General features: G+C 41.2%; 4 protein-coding genes across 4 annotated transcripts; 2 read left to right on the top strand and 2 right to left on the bottom strand.

The window, feature by feature from the left end:
* Positions 1-198: 198 nt before the first annotated feature.
* On the bottom strand, positions 199-3,120 carry BCIN_12g05800 (hypothetical protein). The gene is made up of 6 exons (XM_024696536.1): positions 2,893-3,120; positions 2,701-2,835; positions 1,999-2,649; positions 1,776-1,942; positions 1,640-1,727; positions 199-1,433 (listed from the first exon to the last, which is right to left on the bottom strand). Exons 1-6 carry the CDS (start codon positions 2,991-2,993, stop codon positions 323-325), a joined length of 2,253 nt encoding a protein of 750 aa, XP_024552347.1. The 5' UTR covers positions 2,994-3,120; the 3' UTR covers positions 199-322.
* A 288-nt stretch (positions 3,121-3,408) lies between these two features.
* On the top strand, positions 3,409-4,996 carry BCIN_12g05790 (hypothetical protein). The gene is made up of 2 exons (XM_001551207.2): positions 3,409-3,733; positions 3,790-4,996. The coding sequence occupies exons 1-2, from the start codon at positions 3,547-3,549 to the stop codon at positions 4,749-4,751; spliced, it is 1,149 nt and encodes a 382-aa protein (XP_001551257.1). The 5' UTR covers positions 3,409-3,546; the 3' UTR covers positions 4,752-4,996.
* Positions 4,997-5,446: 450 nt separating this feature from the next.
* On the bottom strand, positions 5,447-7,360 carry BCIN_12g05780 (hypothetical protein). Its single transcript, XM_024696535.1, has 4 exons — positions 7,136-7,360; positions 6,942-7,083; positions 6,509-6,886; positions 5,447-6,458 (listed from the first exon to the last, which is right to left on the bottom strand). Exons 1-4 carry the CDS (start codon positions 7,327-7,329, stop codon positions 5,490-5,492), a joined length of 1,683 nt encoding a protein of 560 aa, XP_024552346.1. The 5' UTR covers positions 7,330-7,360; the 3' UTR covers positions 5,447-5,489.
* Positions 7,361-8,560: 1,200 nt separating this feature from the next.
* Positions 8,561-10,776, top strand: BCIN_12g05770 (hypothetical protein). The gene is made up of 7 exons (XM_024696534.1): positions 8,561-8,935; positions 9,015-9,023; positions 9,078-9,122; positions 9,180-9,292; positions 9,337-9,849; positions 9,908-10,012; positions 10,072-10,776. The coding sequence occupies exons 1-7, from the start codon at positions 8,744-8,746 to the stop codon at positions 10,082-10,084; spliced, it is 990 nt and encodes a 329-aa protein (XP_024552345.1). The 5' UTR covers positions 8,561-8,743; the 3' UTR covers positions 10,085-10,776.
* Positions 10,777-14,449: the final 3,673 nt, after the last annotated feature.

Below are 14,449 nucleotides of genomic sequence, written 5' to 3'. Positions count from 1 at the left end.
TTGAAGTTTCTTTTCTTCTTCTTTTCTTATCCTTTCCTTTTTCTTTTTCTTTTTCTTTTCTGAATTCTAGATTTTGTAGATTTCGAAATTCTAGTAATGATAAGTTGGTGAGATTCTGTCTTTGAACTTTTCGAACTTTCAAAACTTCCAAAACTTTTTTTTTTTTTTTAATTATAAATCAATTATTTCTTTCATTTATACAATCTATAAACATCTCCTTGGATATTATACAAACCCCGCTATGCACACCCTCCACCCTCCACCCTCCCTACCAAAGCTAGCCACCATCTCGACCTGTGTATCTATCCATTTATCTATCTATTTACATCTCATCATCCCCACCCAATCCTTTATCCGCCATAAACAACCTAGTTAATTCCTCTATCTTCTTTCCCAATTCATCAACTTTATTTTCTAATCTTCTTTCTCTCTCGCTTATTCTCTCTTCTTCTCCTGTTCTCTGTGCTGTATCATCATCCTCTTGTCCTAACCCACTATCTTCTCCCTCGAATGCCAATTTCTTATTATTTTTTCCATTTCCTTTACCATTCATACGTCCACCATTACCCATATTAGAAGAACATCCCTCTCTCCTCCCCCTGATACCCCCCTCCCACTTCCCACTAACAAGTGGACTTGCCTCTCCAGCTCCAATACCCGGTCCATCCAAAAAATGTAACGATTGATTTGTACCCGTCCTACTAGTCAAGAATTTCTTCTTCGCTTTTCCTTTATATGCTGGTTCTCCACTCATACTTGTCGTTCCAAAAGAATTGGTTCCATTAGCTCCACTGTGAGGTGTAGATGGTCCTGTAGCAACTGGTGTACGAGGAAATGATGATGGGTCTTGTATATGTTCATTAACACCTTCGAAGATCTTAATTGCGAGTACAAATGGCGCATGTGTTGCTTTTAATAGCCCTATTCGAGTCCTGCGTAGTGTAGAAGAACTCATGAAGAGTCTAAGAGGTCTAATGAGAATGAGAGGGATGAGATTGAGTGGTGGGTAAAAGTGTGTAAGTCTGTTCGAGGTTGATGCTTCAAGAACATATACCGAGTACACAAACAAATATTCTTCTCTTCCACAATGGACTTTTTTTGAAAAAGTATCACTCAGAATACTAATCAAGGATGTAATGAGAAGAATATTAGTCATACAGACGAAAATGAGCATGAGTGGAGGACCAAATTGTGGAGAGATTTGATTCATTATATCGAAGCCAAGGTATGAGGATCCGAAGAATACTTTGATAAGAACCCAAGACATCTCGCCTAAGGTGAATGAATCGCGGGCGAGGAGGGTGAAGGTTGTTAAAAACCCCAGGTATAATATTAAAACCACCAGCATAAATTTCAGAAAGTCAATCGCCATGGCCTTTAGGGAAGGGATCAATAAACCGAAGTATGGATGGAGACTAAGAAGTGAACATATTCTGAAGTAATGTGTTAGTCCTGTTTTCCAAAAAATACATCACTAATCGCAGGCCTACAGGCCCCACTAGCCTCCACTTAGCACCCCCACCCACTTTCTATCTACTCTAGAGGGAGTAGGTTCTCTAGAATAAGGGACTGGAGGTTGGAGGTTGTGAGTGGGTAGCTAAGAGGGGGGGCTTGTGGGCCTGCGATTATACTAACTAACCTTGGAACCATGAATAATGCTTCCAGTGACAGTATATCAAAAGCCATGTCGATAATCTTGTCACTATCCTTCGTCAAACCAATCACACCTAGGTAATGTTAGATGTTTTCCAGATATTTGATGAAGGAGTACCAACGAGTGAGTAGAAAAGCAGCCCCTATCAAGATAATCATCAAATCACAAGAGTTCCATATATCAACTCCATAGAATATCGAGCCTGCATCTATAAACTCTCCGAGTTCATCATATGCAAAAGCAGCAAACCATACATAGAGAACAATTTCAAGCGGGGTGATGTGATGTCTTCAAATTGTCAGAGATTGGAGAGGCAGATAGGACAATAGGACACAAGGACTTACGGATTCCGTTCAATAAGAACTGCATAGTATAGAAATAAGAAAGAAGCAAAGAATAAGACTTCAAAAGCTTTGATATATCTAGGGACTCTCAATCTCGAAAAAGGATCGGATTTCTTCCTATTATAAAATTGAGCTTTCTTTTGGGTATGCTCACTCAAGCTTTCCCAAAATGTTATATCTCCTTTCCAAATACCGGTTATAATTTTTTGAACAATTCTTTGACTGAGAAACTTCTTACAATCAGCTACCGCCGCAATCTCAAGAGCATTCAATCCTGTGAACGAAGATGTTGGATCATCCTCATCATCATCCATGTCATCATGAGTGAAGAATGATCCCATATGTGAAATAGACCGCAAGAGTTCAGTCTTTTTATTCTGACTGGGTGGTCTTGTACCGGGAGGCGAATCCCGTTCTCTGAATTGTGGCAATAAAGTCGAATGTTCCGTAGCTTGTATTTCTTCTGGTTCTGCTGCACCATCTGTTGATCGTTGAAGAGTAGGTGAAGGTAGTTCGTACAAGCAAAAATCGACAGCATCTCTCTCCGAAATACGACTTAGAAATCTCCATGCCACTATTTCACATGCGCTTGCTCGAGTTTCATTGATTCCGGATTCTGAATCGAGAGCAGAGAAATGCCATTTCAACGTCCTGTCGTGTGTCAGTTATTGATGCATTCGCGGATTATGATGTGCTACTGACAAGATTGCATTGATAATGGCAGGATTGGTAACATTTTCGACAAGATGCTCAACTAGTATTCGAATCTTGTTTCCCGCAGATGTAGTTCGTAGTTGTTCAAAGGTTGAAGGAAGGACAATTTCATTAACAAAGTATCTGGTGGCAGTACACGTTAGATGGATATTATGGCAAGCCAGCTCTCAGCGCACATACATTGATAAAGTCTTTACCACTTTGACAAAAGGGTCATCGTGAACAATCGTTGGCAGCTTCACCAATTTCTGTCCCTCAAATAGAGACTCAGTTGACTCCATCCTGTCTTGTGAAGATGGGCGGTAAAAGAGTGAGCTCGAACCTCAATTGAACAGCCCAAAGAGCAATTGATGTAGAGGTCTCTTGGGTCGGAAACAATGCGAAGATCATTCGACGCTGTTGTCATCCATTGAAGAAAGTTGTACGAGCGAGGATGTTACTGGCGTCGTTGAAGTTTTACATGTTCTAGGCCCTGCCTGTACAATGTAGTTCTGATTAACTAAAGCTGCCAAAATAATTGCAGGGGTATTTTGGTATTTGGTGACCCTGACAGCCTGAGCAGACTGCGCTGTGGGATAAAGTGGACTGTGACGGGGTATGCCGCCACTCCAACGTCACTAAACATGCCATGGGTTGATAGCTCCAGGCAGTAGCTTGACTTCGCCATGCACCCCCCGCATTCCGTTTGATTTCTCAGACAATTAAATTCGTTTGTATCTATCACTCTTTACTTGAAAGTTTCAATACATCACATCCTTCCTCAATATCAAGAGACATCAATACATCAATACATCAAAATCATCTCAAGCAATCAACACAATCTCATCCGCCAAAATGGCAAATAATCCACTCAGTCCAGATACCATTCTGCATCACATGGCAGAAGCTCTGCCTACTCATCAAAAAGATGATACCGATTCCGATATCAGTAGTTCATATGAAGCCATCGCCCTATTCTCCCACGCATGTATGATCGCAGTTGGATTTCGACTCGTCGGATTTGCAGAAGGTAAAGAGAATGGTTGGTCTTCCAGTATAAGTCCTTGTCTAACGTACAAATATTGACAAACGCACCAGAAGCCGAGCTCGCACAACTCGCTCCTAGATTATCCTCAAAATGGAATTCTTCCTTTGGATCCCATTCATTCCTCTACGCTCATTCCCAATCCTCTATGAAATATGTCATCAAAATCGACCGACTAGGTGGCAAGGCTGAAATTCGAGGAATAGGACTCGGAGATGAGAAAATTACCCGTCTCGAAATCACAGCCAAAGATTACGTTTCCTCCTCTGCTCTCCCTTTACGGATTCCTTTCACAAATGACCAAGAAGATCGTTCAAATCTCAAATCAAAGTTGAAAGAAATATTTGTCTCTCCTCCTAGAATCGCAGATCTCGCCTCCCTCTTCAAAATTAATATTATCCAAAGACTCATTCCATCTTTACAAAAAGAAGGATATGAAGATTCTCGACAAGGCGCAGGCGAGGGCGCAAGTGAAGCCTCCCGGGTTCGTGATGAAAGAGAAGAAGCGCAAGCTCGACAAAATTCTGCACCAAATGCCACAATGGATCCACGTCTTCCAGTACCAGCTCGTCCATATCCATATAATGATCCCCTTGCCGCCCCACCAAATCGTCCCATCCCAGCCGGAGATTTTCCTCCTCCTGGTTTCGATGATGAATTGGATCTTAATCGTCTTCGACGTTCTGATCCTCGGGTAGATCGTTCCCCTTTCAATATCGGTCACGATGATTTGCATCCTGCAGGTCTAGGACCCAATGATCCTTTCCGCGGTTCTTTTACAGGAGGGGTAGGAGCTGGGGGGCTAGGTGGAATTGGAGGTATGCATCCTACATTCGATGATCCTTTATTTGCAGGACAAGGACAGAGACCAGGGGGTGGTAGAGGATTATTCAACCCGCAAGCTCCGCCAGGTGCAAGATACGATCCTTTGGGACCAGGCGATGGACCTCAAAGAGGTGGAGGTGGAAGACCACCCAATCCTTTTTCTGGGTATGGTAGTGGGGATTTCATGTGATTATGGGCAAGAGAGAAAAGGGGGACTGGTAGATATGATGGGGATCAAGTCAAGGCGTTGCAAGGAAATGCAATGGGGGTAGTGGAATTAAGTGACGGGATAGAAGGTAAAGGAATGAAAGGAAATGAAGGAAAATGGGAGGTATTATGATTTTACGAAGTACAGAACTACAACGAACCGAACCACGCAAGCGACCACAAATACAATCACGACACGGCATCACGATATATCCAATAATAAAATCACAATTTATGAATGGCAGAATATGATAATTTCATTCTTCTCTCCCTTTTCTCCTCAAGATCTGTGTATGTAAACCCGTGATATAATTGGTATTCAACTCTCTGTGCTGTGCTGTTCTTTGCTGTGCTGTTCTTTGCTGTGCTGTGTATATAATGCTCAGCTCTCCCCCTCTCAAATACTAAATAAAAAACGCTGGTACCTTATTGTACTTCTTTACCACACATGCAAACCAACCACCCAACATCAGTAACAATAACAATAATATATCTCCCAACTCCAAACCACGTACGTACGTGTAAGTATTAGGTATTAGGTATCTACTTTCCGCGTGTATCTCATCTCATCTCATCTCATCTCATGATCTCAATCCATTTCTTCCCATCCCATCATTTCAACACGCTCTCTAAATCCCATCATAACCCCCCCCCCCCCCCGCTTTCTCCCTCGCTACTTGTTTTACCCCTCATCCCAATCTCTCGCCGCTCAAAACAAAACTCAATGATGACCCGTTAATTTTCCCTTCAAACCTCCCAAAAGACTCTTCCTCTTATCCTTTTTATCACTCGCACCCGGCGTACTCGAGGTTTCGGAACCACCAGCCACTGAAGTAGGAGACATAGGTAATGCTGGTACCTCATCATGAATACTTTCCTGTTGAGTTGTTGCTTTTGACAATTCTCCCGCTACTGGTGCTTCGGCTGCTACTCCTGCTCCTGCTCCTGCTCCTGCTCCTGCTCCATCATGGTTGAGATTTGGATCTAATATATTTGCGGTTGTTGTGGTATGAGGAGATTCTGTTGTTCCATTTACGAGGACTTCGTCTGCTGGAGGACTGGCGATGGATAATTTAGCTAATCCATCTTGAGCCGTGTGAAAGGTCTCTAACTCAGGTCTTGAACCAGAGACGAGTTCACCATTTTCAACCGCGAGGTCATCTATTGGAATTCCTTGATTCAAAGGAGAAGCGGTTCCGCTGGTAGTGTTTATGACTGCGGGTGTTGCTGTTGCGCCAGGGACTTCGAGAGTTTCTGATTGAACGGGTAATGGAGTTTCTGTGGTTGCATCTGTGGCGATTGTTCCCATATTATCATCATCTTTGATAGTTTTCTTAACCGTGCAAACTTCTTCCCTTCTCTCCTTCTTTTCACTACTTCCAACTGCGATTGCTTGAATAGATTCTCGATCTTTGGTATTGACCCAATACATGGGTCCTGCTGGAAATGAGCCAGAGTTATTCCAAGTGGTAACTGCTTCTAATGCCGGATCCAAAGTAGGCATATCTCCAAATTCGAAATCCAATTCACCGCCATATTTCTTGGGAATATTTCTAGGCTCGATAAAGGCTTCTAAAGTTGACTTGACATCGTTTTGACTGATAATGAAGATTTTAGATGTTGTAATTGGGTCAAACCATTTTTTAATCCAACCCCAAACTGTTGGAAAGAAACTAGGTGCACCAATAATCTGACAATGCAAGTTAGTAAATTTCCAAATGCAACTCATATGCAACTTACAAAAATGCGGTCAAGAGTCTCTGGGTAATGAGCTGTAGCCAAAGTACTTGCATCTTGCATATGCCCTCTCAGATTCCAAAATTGTTTCAACCCAACTCCAGAAATATCAACAATATTATTACTTTGTGTGATCGGGGTTCGAGGATGATCTCGATCGGTAAGAGCTGTACATAATGGCATAACAAATCGCGTCAGATTCTCGTATAAAGCGAATAACCGCAATAATTTTCCAGAGGTTTTGCCATCTTGCTTGGATTTTGTGTGTGTATCCACGGCGGATTTCTCATATGCAGACATTCGCTTGCCAGTCAAATATGATACTTCGAATACGTATACAGGAATACCACGTCGATCGCGTCGTCCGATCCATTGCGGGTACTATATCAAGAAAATTAGGAGGGGTGCCAATGAATGTAGAGAAGGGGGGTTTTACCAGTCTGCGGGTCTCTTCGTAATGCTCCAAGTCGATAGTTTCATACAATTGATCTAATTCGTTCTCTTTTCGCCATTCTTCTGTCTCCGAAAATTGTTTGAGGGCATCCACTACAATAAACCGGCGGGCTCGGAGAAATCGTCTAGGGTGATCATCAGTAGGCGCCTAAGAAAGAATCTTGAACGGAAACGTACAAAAGTGTAGCATCTTCGTGTGATGCAGGTTCGTCACTTCCATTTCCCGGCTTGTACAAACCCTTTTCTGCGCAAACCACCTTGAAGTTATTTAACGCAGCTTCTTCCTCTGTCGTAAGATGACCGAGATGCCCTTGAGGAAATCCATACTCGACCACTGCTGACTGAACTCTGTGAGCCGGTCCTGAAGACATGATTAATGAGATATTCAAGAAAGCTTCCCCCAAAAGTAGAAGAAGAGCAAAAGGATGCCGAGTTAGAAATAGTAAGCAGTAAAATTTCAAGCAAGAAAAAGTATGATATTTTGTTTATGAGTAACAGCTCAATGTATGGGATTCGGCTTTTTGAGCGGGTCCGTCGGACGTCTCGTCATACCAACTTTCAAATTGATACTAGGGACTCGATGTGGGATGGGGATGGGATGGGTAATCGATAATTGATGTCAATTGTTGGTAAGACAACACACTTTTTTTTTACTTGGTTATGACTAATCCCATTCAGCCTCTAAACTCCGAGTTATTGGAGTGAAGGGATTATCATTTGATCAATAAGAGCCGTTCCGAGAAAGGTCAAAATGGTCCAAGAGGCCAGGGAGAGAAAATTTGAAGATTTCATAGAATTTTCGCATTCTCTTCCGTTATTCGTCCGTTGGCCAGGCAGGGCTGATGTTGTCATGTTTTTAACGGAAAATAGGAAGAATCCGAGCATCCGACGGAGAATGGAGAATGGAGAATGGAGATTGGAGATTGGAGATGGAACTGAGTGTTTGAGCATGACCTTTCCTCTTGTATGTGATGGTGTACAATGTACAGAGTAGGTGAAGCGAACCTTGGGAGATGGAGAAGGAGTGTATGGAAGATAGAAGCTAGAGGATAGAAGCTGGACAGACACAGAAGATAGAAGACCTATATTGACCTTGACCCAATCTTGGCCAGACTATCACCGGATGCTCTCAAAGAAACCGCATGAGTCTTGGTGATTGGATTGGACATCTGGATCCAGTCATCTAGACAATGAATGTTGAAGTTATTGTCACGACACGCGTAGGAATGTGGTGGGTGGTCTCGACATGTCGGTTTATCAGCATTCTCATCCATCCACGACAAGGAAAAGAAGATATAATGGAAGAGGGGAAGAGGGGAAGAGAGGAAGAGAGGAAAGAGCTTCGTGAAAGAAGATTTACTCAACCAGATTTCCGGGTCCCTTTGCAATATTTATAATCGTTCAACCTATCTAAATAGCTGGCTGGTAGCTGATAGCTGACATATGACAACCATGACATCGGAACCTTTTCCATCATGCCATTCATCTTATTCGCGTCCCCTCCAAAGCCTCACATCACATCACCGGTAGGAAGAAGTAGCACTCGTCGTACTCGTAATCTCGTAATCTACGCGGATAACCCCGCCAAATAAATTCAACCCTGGCGCAAACCTCAAAAGAGTTCAAAATTTAAACACACCCCTCTAATAAAGCTCCATTCCACTCGATCGTTACTGGTGAAGCCTCACTCACCATCACCCCACTTCAATACATAACCCCATTGCGTTGATTCTTACAAAGACCTCTGTTCTCCTCCTCCTCTCACTGCTCATATTCCTATCATCCATGTTCTCCCGCTTCTCTCAATTAGCCAGACATCTTTCTCGTCCCTTACCAAATTACGCTCACAATTCCGCCGCTGCATATACATTTTCAAATAAAGTCATGACATCATCAGTATCTGCCGACGAACGCAACTCGAGAACCATCCACACGGCAGCATGTCTGATTATTGGAGATGAAGTGCTGGGGGGAAAGGTCAGTGATGCTTGGGAGTTTATTATTCTATTGGCGATTTCGCGGGCATAATGGCTAATACACATGTGGTTCTATACAGACGGTTGATGTAGGTTCGAAATATAAATATGGAAGAAAATTTGGATGTTAACGGGCCGCGCAGACAAATTCGGCGTATTTTGCAAAGTTTTGTTTCCGACATGGAATAGTAGGATACCTATCCAAAGAATGTATACCCAAGGAAGGGATCCTGACAATCCAATAGAATCTCAAGCGCATTGAGGTCATTGCAGATGATGAGGATGAAATCATTGAAGCCGTTAGACGTATGTCAACCAACTATGATTTCATAGTCACCTCTGGAGGAATTGGTCCAACGTGCGTTCTAACCCCCGAGATATACCTCAACTAACACAATCTAGCCACGATGATATCACCTACCAATCCATTGGAAGAGCATTCGGACTTGAATTGAAGCTTCATCAAGAAACCTATGAAAAGATGAAGAGATTATCCAAGCCCCATCCATCTCAACCAAACTTCAATTGGGATGAAGATTCTCCCGCAAAGAAAGCTAAACTTCGCATGGTGGAATTGCCATTAGATGAATCTCGAGATTTGTCAAAGCAAGTTATATTCCCATGTGAAGATCTTTGGGTTCCAGTCGCTTGCATCAATGGCAATATACACATCTTACCTGGCATCCCAAGACTTTTTGAAAGATTGTTGGAGGGGTTGAAACCATTTTTACTTCCTCGGTTGACCGATCCTGAAGGCAAGGGCATCTGTAGAGTGATGATATCGACTCCCATGTCAGAGAGTGCTGTCGCACCATATCTCACGGAATTGGCTGCCAAAGTCGAACCAAAGGGTATCAAGGTGGGAAGTTATCCTAGATGGGGAAAAGCACACAATACCGTTACTTTGGTTGGAAGGTAGATATCACTCGAGTGCCAATAACCATCTCTTCGCTCGTCACTGACAATTCAACAGGGATCAACAATACTTGGAAAGCTTAATAGCTGAAGTAGAGAAGAACGTCAATGGACATCGTGTCATGATAGAAGGAGAAGATGATGTTGAAGGCGAACATAAGGAGTACGATATTCTCTCAAGGTTTCTCCCTTTCTTCCAAACATCTTCCTAACATTTTCTAGAACATCTCAATAAGGAATTCTTTGGTTGCATATGTCATAACCAATTTCGAAATTTCCCCTCATTTCATCTCTCATCTCTCGGGAATTCTGCCAGTTAAAGAATTCAAGGATAAAGTACCGATGCAAGCGCTGTCAGATTAAGAACCATCAAATGATTGCGTTGACCGTTGATCGATAACCGCTAAAATTTAACATTTTAACATTTCCCCCCCCCTCACCCTCCCCTCCCCCTGAGGCCTGAGCTTGGGGCAAATCAAAAAATCAAAATCAAAATCCAATGTAAATAGTTTAAATTTTCTAGCCGTGCGTCGACGGGCGGAGATTCAGGGGGAAATGTTCGGCTCCTATCCTATCAAAGAATTTTTTTTAAGATCAAGACCCGTTTCTAATCTGTGTATCGATGTTTGATTAAAATTATTATGAATCATGTTGCGAATTGTCATTTTAGAGTCGACAGAGTAGAGGGATGGATGAATGGATGTTTATGAAGTTGTGGTTTTGGTTTTGGCTTTGGATTTGGATTTGGATTTGGGGAAGTGAGTGGGAAGTGGGAGTAGAGTGGGAGTAGAGTGAGGTGTAGTTTGTGGGATGGAATTTAGGCATGTGTGTATGCATATATGTATAGTATAGTGTACAAGAGTTGAAAATACATGTGAAGGTTCCAGAAAATACTAATAATAAGTAGGAGTATACGTAGTATATACCTACCTACCTACCTACCTACCTACCCACCTACTCGTAAGGTTATTTTTACTCACAAAGGACGGTGTATGTGTATGGTGGACTGGGTGGATAGTGGATGGATCAGAAGATTATTGTATATTATATTATTTTATATTAGATGATGTGATGGGATTGTGATGGGATGTGATGTGATGGGATAGAATCGGAGATTAATTTATCGGCTTGAATTGGAAGTGATTGATTGATTGGTATCTATCTATCTGTTGCTTCTAGAAGATTGATTGATTGATTGATGGATGGGTGGAGGGTGATGAAGGTTATTAGGGTTGGTTGTGAAAGAAATGGAAATTGGAGAGTGGATTGATGGATTGAATGGGGAATGAATTGGGTGGTGTGGTGTGGTGTGGTGTGTTTGGAGAGATGAGATGAGCCGAGGAAGAAAAAAAATGTTCTGGAATGTTTGATTGTGGTTGTGGTTGTGGTTGTTGTTATGTTTTTGTTTATGTTTATGTTTCAGATTGGGGTTGAGGTTGATGATGCAAATAAGTATATATATAAAAATAAATAACATAATTATGATTTATCGCTTATAGTAGAGAAAGAAGAGATGGGAGACCTGACTGACTGTGGATAAAAAAATAGAAATAAAAAAAAGACTCGCTGAAAAAAAAAAAAAAAAAAATAGCATCATTTTCAAAATTCTTTTTTTAAATCAAAAATTTATATTTTGAGTTTGATTCAAGGTATCTTCTTCACGAGTTTATAAATTATTATATATCTTCGATATATCTGTATTAAATTATTCTTTCATATTGTTATTTAATTTGGAAATCATAGTGTTTTCAAGAAAGTTTCAATTTGATGCGTTTAGTATATTGTTCTTTTTTTTTTTCTTTTTCCGTTCAGAGTGAGCCTGAGTAGATACATACATACACACCACATCATCCACTATACTCTAGAACTAGTATACTCCAAAAAAAAAAAAAAAAAAAAAGCATTCCCTTTTCAAAAATATATATCAAATTCACCTCTTAATATTTCTGATTTGTTATCCAAAATCAAATATGAAAATCTTACTATTTCTACGATGTCTCTATTTATAGCATCTGTTCGAACGGTTATTCACCTAGTTTTGGAATAATTGTATCATGAAGAGAAGATGGATTTTGGCGGGCGGGCGCAGGTTTTTGTATTTAGGGTGTGCTTAGGGAGGGTAGGTGGTTTGTAGGTACCTAGTTTACCGGAAGGATACCGTGAGTCCCAACGAGAACATGATAGATATGATAATCTACACTACTCACTCACTCACTCACTACATTTATTATCACCATGAAACGAATCGAAAGGGGATGATATAATTACCATGCAGATTTTTGGAGATGAGATTGTTAATGTTGTGTGCGTTTACAATTTTCCTTTTCGTGGGTTTACTGTTTTTCCGGATTTTTCCTTCGAGCAGGAAGATTGGAAAGGGAGGGTTGATTGGTTGTTTGGGGGGTTGTATTTGAATTGTAGTGTTTAGTATTGTATGTAACTATTCGTATGTTTGCATGCGTGTATGTATGTAAATATAGATGAGAAATACAGAGAGAGTACTCACATAGCTAAACACCGAGAATTAGATATCCAGGAGAGCGCTTAACCCCTGAAATGGCTGGCTGACTGACTGGCTGGCTGGTGATGATGATGATGATGATGATGATGATTACCTAGGTAGGTAGTATTAGTGTGATCACTGATCAGTAAGATGTGGTATGTATGTTATCGTGACATCAAACACCATGGAATTCTAGAATATTGTATCGTATTACCGAAAGGGAACACTTGTGTATTGTGGATTGTATTGTGGATGGAATACCAGTACATACCACACACGCACATGTTTGCGGCGGGCGTATTTTAGCTTGTGTCTGTGTGGGTGCGTCTGTGTGGATATGGATGTGGATGTGGATGTGGATGTGGATGTGTAAAAGCATGGTGTGGTGTGGTGTGGTGACTCTATTCAGAGTTACGTTACGATGATGGATGGTGGATGGTGGATGGTGGATCGTTCACCTCGTGGGATTTTCAGCCACGGATCCTAAAGATGTAGGTACCGAACCGAACCGATTACTTGCTTGGGGTTGGGCTGACTTGATTTGATCGAACTTGTTCTGACCTGACCTGACCGGGTCTAGATGGGGTTGTGGTGTTATGAATTTTGATGAATAAATTTTCACACCGGGGATGAATGGGGAATGGTGTGGTTTTTTTTTTGGTTTCTTTTTTTTTTTTTTGATAGGAGGGAAATTGAAATTGGATTAGGTGGTTTCTTGGGGATGGGATTTTTTTTTTGGAGGGGATGAATAGATGGATGGGAGAGTGTTGATTAGATGTTAGATTTTAGATGGAGATGTTGGTGTATATAAACAAATTGAATTAGATGATGTTTTTTGGTAGGTATAACTTACCACCTCACTGTGACTTGAATATTTATTATTTGTATACAATATAGAATATAAAGGAGCTGAACGACTCCTACATCTTCAGGAACATTAGAAGATATATCTAGAATCTTACATCGCAATCATAATCAATATAAATCCATCTATGTGGATGACAACAACGTATCATTGAAAAGCCATATCCTTCGTAATACAACGACGGGATTGAATATTTGCCAATTCATTTATTTTCTTTCTCTATTGGGACAACGAAGTGATATCCAATATCCAACATCATCAATATCATCAAATCACATCAAAAACATCTCCACTCTCAAAGTAGATGAACCGGTGCTCTGCATCTCCATTCGCGATTTCGGTTATCCTTTAATACACTCCCCGGCCCCAGTTATCCTATTATTTTCCTCCGTACAACCTCTCACAGCGAATGGTTGAAGATTTTCATCCAATTAGTCTCTTATTACTTGATGAAGGTCTGTTCACTGCTGCCCCATTCTCAATCTTCCCTGCTTGCTACCTTTCAAGCTTACCCTGACTTGCAAAGGATTCCCGCGTTAAACTTTCTCGGGAGATTCATCTGCATCTATTTCCCACCTTCTTGCATTAAGCTTGTAACCTGAGACCTGAGACCTCCAACTCTGAATTTGACCTCATCTTTGTACCTTATGAATTCATAGATAGATAGATAGCTCGTAGCTTCACTCACATATTGTACCCCCCTATCTACTAGGTATCTTAGATTTTAATCACCGACCCTACGAGTTGAACCCCTACCGGTACCCTTTTTTCCATCTTCTCTCGAGACTTCTCTAAACTGCATCTCAGCAGAATACATATGGATATCTGCATAATTCAGAGATACTTTGTTCCAGTCTAAACTGTAACTTCTCCTGCTTACTGGATATTTGCCCCTCGGACCGTAAAATCTATCAAACTAGTTGATTATACGGGTGAAACTACTTGATCTCAGGCGTAAATTGATTCATTGCTTCATTATCTGACCCTTTTTTACCACTGATGGTTCATGTTATGTATCAGGTGTATAGCAAACACATAGTTATCGAATACCTATCAAATGCATATCAAATACCTACACATTTATATCATATATTGCCGTGAAAAGTAATCCCCTCCTAAAAGCACGATCCTCTTCTGTGCACAAACATCTCCTCGTTCGTTCATGAAAGAGAATAAGAAGAAAGGATCAAAGTTTCTTTGTCCGAGCGATCATCTCCCTCATCTAAACTTTC

Source organism: Botrytis cinerea, chromosome 12, assembly GCF_000143535.2.
Source record: "Botrytis cinerea B05.10 chromosome 12, complete sequence".
In the NCBI taxonomy this organism is placed as follows: domain Eukaryota; kingdom Fungi; phylum Ascomycota; class Leotiomycetes; order Helotiales; family Sclerotiniaceae; genus Botrytis; species Botrytis cinerea.
The sequence above is the reverse complement of the archived record's forward strand: the minus strand, read 5'-3'. Positions and strand labels throughout refer to the sequence as shown.